The 8593-nt window shown below is 39.3% G+C and overlaps 1 protein-coding gene across 1 annotated transcript; it reads right to left on the reverse strand.

Moving 5' to 3' along the window:
- Positions 1 to 278: 278 nt before the first annotated feature.
- Positions 279 to 5841, reverse strand: oaz1b (ornithine decarboxylase antizyme 1b). The gene is given in 6 exon segments (XM_030435662.1): positions 279 to 1362; positions 1499 to 1584; positions 1924 to 2096; positions 2476 to 2562; positions 2564 to 2615; positions 5630 to 5841. Coding segments are annotated over 6 exon segments (654 nt in total). The 5' UTR covers positions 5755 to 5841; the 3' UTR covers positions 279 to 1231.
- Between the last annotated feature and the right edge of the window lie 2752 nt (positions 5842 to 8593).

Raw genomic sequence — 8593 nt, forward strand, 5'->3', positions numbered from 1 at the left:
TACATAGATGCCTATAAACAAAAATGGTTAATTAAAACAATCCCTGATTATGTATTAGATTTAATATTAAATGTGTGTCCTCTTAAATCCACCATTCAGTAGTGCATTAGTGAACCTCCAGCAGTTATATCAGGCAGAAAAATGATCCGCCCCAGGCTATACACACACCGTGGGTTTCACCGTCTGGATATTCAGTTTTAAAGTTAATGGAGCTCCTTATCAGATTTTCTTCGGAGTTCAGTTGAAATGTGTTGGAGAAAAGGTACAGTAAACAAATGGGTTGTTTTTGTTTGTTTTATTATCACAGAAGCACAACAGGTACCACTATGCAGGTGAACAACAAACTCAATACTATCATATGAAAAAAAAAAGTTAAAAGGAATGCTAATCCAGAAAAACAAATCCAATCATATCACAGCATTTTTTTAACCTTCAAAACAAAAAAAATACTACAATATTGTCAGATATACATGGCATAAAGAAGCAAAAAAGCACTTTGGATTATTCACTTTCCTTTCACTTTGTACCAATTCACTCACTGTAGGATCTTTTACTTGAACTGCCCACATCATACGTGCATTCATCTTTTCACTCCGGCTCCAGTCTAAATGGATTCACTATCCAGCTACGAAGTACCAATTATTGGGGCTGTCGCTCAAAAGTTACGTTTAAAAATACTAATACTTTTGAGAGGATATTAATGCTACAAATAAAACTGGTCCCGCTGAAATGTATTTGTTATAGAGCAACTATGGGACAAATTTAAAGTCATTATTTAGCCAATCAAAACAAAAGCTGGAGTACCCGAGTGTAAACCTGATGACCCTTTTTTGTACATTCAAGAAATGAAGAATCCTCCACCTTAATGTATCATAAAAGGAAAAATCAATAAAAACAAAGACTTGACAAGAAATGGAAATTATACCAGATTTTAACTTATAGCTTCAACAACTGTAATATGATTTAAAGTCCAAAAAAACAAAAAGGTTCCCTCCTTTTAAGGTGACGACACCAATTAAACCTAAATGAAAACAGTTCAACACACGAAGAAAAATGGTGGAAAGATGCACAATTTACATATTCCCTTGAACACAAAACACATGGGGAAATGAATACTTGCATACAGAGAGCTACCGCTGAGGATCTAACACAGACGGTGGTGTGTATGAGTCAGCTGGGACGGGATGGACAAACGTACAATGGGAAGTAAGCAGAGGGGCTGTCCGGGGGGCTACTCCTCGTCCGAGGAGTCCCTGTCGAAATTGTAGGCCATGAAGAAAACGTCGGGTCGCGGCGGGACGAGGGCATGGCCCGGTTTCACAATCTCAAAGCCCAGGAAACTGAATGTACGCACCAGTTTAGCTGCAAGAATAACAAGGTAGGGCAAACAGATGTTACGATCGGTAGGAGTCAGAACACACAAGGCAAAGCAATTATGTAATTGAAATTGTTTGGAATGAAAAAGGTGTGCTGGGAAAACAGGGTTGTTAGCACATACCACGATCATCTCTGTTCTTGTAAAAGCAGACAAACACGCTAACGACTTTCAGATGTTCTTCGGCATATTCCAGGAGAGACGCAAAACTGGGTGGAGAAAAGATGGCAGCTCAGGTTAGAAACTAGAAAAACTGCATTTTTAACAATCTGGAACAACAGCAACTGGCCGAGTCTCCACAAAATGGAGACTGTGGCGTAACAACTTCCTGTAGTAATGTTTATTATTTGCAGTAAGAAAAAAACTAAAGCCGAGGACGTGAGTCTCAATGAGAAGATAGTTGAGGATGGGAGTCCAATCACCTCATCAACATTTGTCAACTTTTATGTAATATAATTTGTCTCATTCCAACTTTAAGTGCCTATTTACTCTCCTGTAACATGGCTGTGCGTGTGCGATTGTAATGACTATATTCCACTTGGCCTCACCTCTCCTTGCTGCCTTCGGGAAGAGGGTCAAGAGGTATCTCCACGTAGAGTGCGCTGCTGCTCAGGACAGCATCCCACTGTATTGTCTTGGAAATGGTGGGACGACTTTGGAAGTGGAGTATCCTAGGGCGACCGTTCCCTGCTGGCTCCTCCGTTACAGTCAGCTTTCGGTCCTGGAATCACAAATGCTAGTAAGGAACACATCTGAATACAGCAGTGGGTGCTGTTTAAGCAAGTTAACTGGCGCACACATGGGCCTCGTTGTCCCGCCTGCAACTCTGGTCAAACAGAGAAACTGAGCCTGTAAATAAACTGAACTCAGGGAAAAGGATCCGATTTGTCACTGCCGAGTGTGGATGACTGAATGGATTAAAAACCTGGTGCGTTTTCTGTGCTGCGTAAACTAACTCACACTGCATCATGTGACAGGAAATGGTTTCACTGAGAAGGAGCTCCTATTCTTGACACTTCTTCCTGTGACAACAAACGCTTACCCCATGACTACATTCTAGCCGTAAGTGTGCAACTGTGTGTGCGTGTTTCAAGACTTACTGAGTAGAGTGGCCGAGCTGAAGGAGTGTGATCCCGTGTGCCATTCCCTCGCCCACCTGGGATCTTCAGGGGTGGGAGAGGGGCATCAGGAGCACCACAGAGGCCCCGGGCTGCGGGTACTACTACAGTGCAGGGACAGACTGGATGGGGAAAATGGAGAGGGGTTTACGGTGAGGATGAGGTTTTGGTTTTTCAGAATCAGAATACTTTATTTTGAAGCGTCTTTTGTTGAACTACAACCTCATTGCCATGTCATGGGACTCAACAGAGACAAATGTGGGTGTTCGCCAACCGTGCAGCGACTTAATCTCACCAACAACTTCAAAGTAACTACAGGCCTTTATTCCTACAATTAAATTGAGGATTTTGGCATCTCACAGTGCTCGCAAGCAAAAAGGTTGAAAGGGCAAAAAAAATGTTAGCAATTTAAAACCGTTTTCTGGACTGAAGTCATGCTCCCCCTTTTTTTTTTGTTTATGGCCCCAAACATTTCAAATATTTACATGCAGCTTACTGTGTCAACCAAGTCTATCTAGCCATCTATGCTACACTTCCACCTCATCTCCATCTCAGCAAAAATTCCAAGCTCTTTGTCCTGCAGCACTGAACAAATTTTAAATCATTTGTCTGGGTAGGATGCACTCCCACATTATAGCCTTGATTTTCTTCATATCAGGTCTGAATACACTTCTTGCGGCCATTCAGACAGAGGCGCTTACCAATGTAATGTGAAATTAACTGTCCTTTTCAATGTGTGTTCTCTTTGGTTTTGTAGCAATAAAATTTAGCAACATCCAAATACTGATACTGGTTTTCCAAGTTGTAAACTTAAGAAAATACCTGCACTCAAGTGCTAAATCCACAACATATGTTACACAAGCAGGTCTTGGTGTTATTTCAAGCCACCTTCAGGCTGTGTTGGATAAAACAATAGCAGTGTGTCTTACAGAGCTGTTAACAGAACTTTTTTTTTTTAAGAGTGGTGCACCAACACAGCAGGATGCGGTGGGAGGCAACCAACCAAAGATATTTGCTGCTAAAAGCACAAACCCATTATTCTACTTCTACTCATTGTGATTAGTTGAAACAGCCCATGTTAGTTACACTCAGAGCCCATGTCCAAGAGTTTACCAAGCTGCCAGGTAAACACACTGCATCTTGTGATCTAGTACACATTTACAAACAAGGTACTGAATAAAGCAGCTGTGCAATGGGCCGATTTTATTCAAAATAATAAATGAGCCGACCTCAGGAGGGCTAGCATTAAGGCTGGAACTGTTTATTTTTCTTGATACATTTGGCAGGTTTTTTTCCTCAATGTATAGATTATTTGTTAGTTATATAAAAATGGAGGGTTGCAACTGAATATTGTTTTCATTGTCGATGTATCTGTCAATCATTTTCTTAATTGATCAGTGAGTTGATGTCCTATAAAATCTATTAAATGTTGAAAAATGTCAGTTTCTTGAAGCCCAGGGCAACATCTTAAAATGTCTTGTTTTTTAGGAGTAAAGAAACCAATGATATTCACATTGAAGAAGCTCCAGTCAGAAAAACAAATACTTAAACTGACCAATTTAAAATAATTGGAGAATAATTTAATAGTTGGCAACTAAAGGACAGTAAAAAAAATGTCAACGAAAATTAATTAATTTGACTGAAAATTAAGGGGATGTCATACATTTTTCAAAATATACCAATAAAAAAAAATAAGGTTGCTAATTTAAACAACTAAGCTTGAAAAAAAATTTTTGGGGGGCATTTTCTTTTTTTTTTATTTAAAAAAAACAAACAAACAAAAAACATTGACTCAATTCACTGATAATCAAAATTAGGACTGCAGCCAACTAAAACTTTCATAAGTGAATTATACAATTATGCGTCTGGAAATGGTGAACATGTCCATAGTAATTTCTGGCAGGTAACACTTCTGTATTTAATTCATAGTATGAAAAAAAAAAAAAAAAGACTTTTACTTTACTTACTTTTTTGTCCCAAGACAATTCAAATAACTGCCTCATCACCTTAGCCCCAACTCATTTACAATACCACATCACTGTACTTCGGCAGCTGTCGGGGTCAGGTCAGGTTTTTGCAACAGCAGGATATCCAATCCATTTTTAATGACTCTCGATCCATAAAACATGGTCTGGTTAACGGTTAAAGTAATAAAGCAAGTCCATCCACTTCGTTGTGCAAAGGCTGTTTGGCACTGGGCCACTAGCAAATAAAGCGTTTTCACTAGAAGTATCACATTCATAACAACACTGTGTCCCATCCTTGATAACGCATCACCGTGTACACTCACTTCCTGCTGTCTCGAGGCTGCTGCTGCAGCAATCTGTCAGTTGCGTAATGACCAACCTGAATCCATTGTCAGATCACGAGAACAGCGTGGCCACAATCGTGCGATCATCTGATCACTTTACTGGCAGGAAAGTAAACTAGAGTCATTTATGATCTGCCTTAACTAAAGTCATAAAATTGTATAAGCTAAGGTTTGTCTTTATGCACTGTCTTTTATTGTGGCGAATACGTACATTGTTTAACAGGCACTCGTTGCCAACAACGTCAAATATTTGACGCTACATTCATTTCTAACCCTTCACCGTAAGCCCAGTGTTTTTCCCTACACATCGACGACGGTTTGATCTTAAAAATAGTCGAACATGAGAAGATTTGACAGTCTAAATATCCTATCCGTTGACAGTTTACCCTCCTCTGTCATCTAGACAGCTAATGTAAATAATCAGCATTCTCCTGAACAGAATATCTATCGTTTGAATGTTTATGCTAACTAGGTAGCTAGCTGGCGCAGACATCTACAGTGACGTACCATAAGTTCGACGATGTTCCTAGCTAACATTAGCTCGCTAATGCTGCTCAAACTGTCTCTATCGACAAGCCTATGAATATCGATTACGTCGACTAATTTTCACATGAAAACTTTAAAAGTAAAATCATAACCATTTCTGTCACACGACATAAGGCTGTTGCATCGGTCTTACATGACAAGTGTTCATTTAAAGTTGAACGCGTTTTACTTCCGCTTTCTGAGCTTGCTAGCTAGGTTACTGTAGCTTAGCCACCCCTCCCCCACAGCCCGGTTAGCTGTTAGCTAGCTATGTGAGGTATTTTTTCATCGTTTACTTACTTCCCAATCATGTCACAAATACCACTACTCAAGTCCGCCATGGTAGTAAAAGACTGTGGTTTTCCTTCTTTCTCGCGAGCAAAGCAATGACTGTTTAGGATCCGCTGGAGGTTGGATTTTACCATCCGGCCTCGGGTAGAGACACGACGGGCTGACTGCTCTCTGCTATGCTCAGCTGGGTAGTGGACGATGAGTGAGTCGGAGCGGCTAAAAAAGACACGGGTCAAGTCAGCGCAGTGAAAATCAGCTGCTTCCGCTAAAGCTTTTCAAAATAAAAGTCAAATGAATGGAACATTGTTTTTAATTGGGCACACAGGGAAGAGTTTGTATGTTTCCAATACATCAGATATGAGAATGATTAAATTAGGAATATTGTCAAAAACATGTCAAACTGTAAATGACCGATTACATATTCGTGTCCGCCATCAACCCAATTTTAGCTCATAGATTCCATGGAGAGAAAAACAAATGTGTGCAGTTGTCTGTTGTATCACAGCTTAATTGCCAATTTGTAAACAGATTACAGTGTTTTGACAAAAAAAAAATCTCTTCTTCTACTTCTAACTTTTTACCAGCTTTCAGCGTTGGTCTCGTAGTCTTCAAAAGTGGCTTGAAACTGCTATAAAGACGCCTAGGTGATGCTAAATAAAATAAATACAAATCCCCCCCTCTCTCTCCTCATCCCAAATCCTGTCATCTCTCAAGCTGCTCTTAAAAAACAAATCAAAACAAAAAAAAATGCATACATGTTGTTTTCTTACTTCCAAGAAAATGATTGCATCGCTTACCACAGGGCAATGTCCAAAATCTTATGGCCCTTCAACATCGCCTGTTTCAAGAAATCAGTAACTTTTATTTTGTAAGAGGAATACGTTACCGCAGCTGCACCTACAATGATGTAGCTTCACACCCATGCTAACAAGCTAATGCTAACCAGAAACGCTAAAGATGCTAAAGAACGCAACTGTAACTTCCCCTCGGGGAATCGACCGGCCTTGACCCAGGACCACAGTCAATATGACAATTAAAACATCAGATAACATCTCAAGTGTGGTCCCTTAAATAAGTCAATTATGTGTATATTAAATACATTTTCATGTCAAAGCTGTCCTTCCAAAAACGATTGCCCATAGCGAGTCAATGGAGCCGAGAAAAACAAATACGTACGTTGTGCTAGCTGCCGTTAGCCTAGCTGGATGTGTATTTACATGAGACCGTCCAATGGAAAAGTACCAAGAAGGGAGAAAAACAAAGACGTCTAACAGCGACTGTCTTCAGGTTCAATTTCACTTTGACACTTCACCCTGAAATAAACAACAAAAAACAAACACAACAAGGTAGTTAAGCTAATTAGTTAATTAAGGATTGTGTGTACATGCAGTGGAGGAAAGTCAGTACATTAAGCACAATTTTCAGGTGGCTTTCTTGTACTAATGCCTCTTACGCTTTATCACATTTCAAAAGGAAATAGCTGTGTTTATACCTCCACTAGATGTATCTGACAGCTGTAATTAAAAGTGACCTTGCAGATTAATTTTGAAGGTTAATGAATAAACTAGCTATCAGGATACGAAGCAATCCAATGTATCCCCCCAGACCTACTTCAAGATTAAAGCACTGCGTCAGTGTCATTGCATCAATAAAAGTCATAAAGATGACCCAACACTGATTCTGAATCAGTCAACAACGGTAATGACATTTACTATTGATACCCTGTTGTGTTTAAGTACTTCTTTACTTTTTTTTTAGTCTTATATTAAATGCGAAACTTTGGAAACTAGCTGTGTGTAATACTAATTCAAACGTTTGGGGGAAAAACAAAACAAAACAAAACTAAAAATTGAGTAAGACTTTAAAAAAGGATGACGATAAGAAAGTGTTCATTGGTCAATGGCCTCGGGTGTTTCACCTGTAATTCCCATCTTGTCCACACGATGGCGACAAAGCAGCAGCATAAACCCCCAGTGTCCAATCACATCATAATCTCAGTTCAACTGGCAGTAATAACACTGTGCCAATTATATAACAGGTAACGTCGATGTATGTTTTTATAACAATCTATTGATTAGCTGATATAAGCAAGGGAATTTAGACTTTGGACATGATGCATGTAAAAGACTCTTATTAGAATAATAATGTGTGACTTCCATCATTTCATATGTCAGAACCAATGAACACATACATGTAACTATTTTTCATTTCCATCTGTACCATTGGACACAAGATGTCACCTACTTTACTGAAAAGTCAGCTCAGTGTATGGACTACCACATTTCACATCACATTTTCCTAAATTGAATGTTGGATCAGAACAGTTTCCAAACCATGATGTCACGAATCATGCTGGCAGGCCTCCTTCTTAATGTAATATCAAAACTCTTTTTCTCATATCTACCAAACCATAGCAAAACATCTGATCATTGTCTCTGCCAACGTTTATGCAAATAAAGTGAATCAGTGCAAAAGTAGAGAGGTTTTAGCTCAAAGCACTCGGGCAGAATCTCCAAATGCGCCATTTTGGTACATTTTGGCCCGTTTGGCCCAATCTGTGCCCTCTTAAAATTTCTCAGATACCAAACTATACAATTCTTTCTTGTGACAAATGTACTTATTGTAAATCGCCTCTGTCAAAACCGTCTGCTAAATGGCCCAAATGTAAATATGTTACCATAGGTGCTCAAAAAATAGCCCAACCCGGCTCAGCCCAGGCTTAACAGGTTAATGTTTCTTTTTACAAACACCTACATATTGCACCTTGAAATTAGTAAAGATTAGCTCCAGCCTGCCCAGCTTCAACATTAATGACATAATAATCCCTTTTATAGCCAATGGTAATACTTTGGTAGTATTAATCCCATAATACACGGCAATACACATAGTGCACTCTCAAGTTGGGCACTCTGTCTGCATGAGATTCTTCTTCTCTGCATGAGATTCTTCTTGTTGAAAGGTACAATCATTTTT

The sequence above is a fragment of the Sparus aurata genome, chromosome 12 (assembly GCF_900880675.1).
Source record: "Sparus aurata chromosome 12, fSpaAur1.1, whole genome shotgun sequence".
Classification (NCBI taxonomy): Eukaryota; Metazoa; Chordata; class Actinopteri; order Spariformes; family Sparidae; genus Sparus; species Sparus aurata.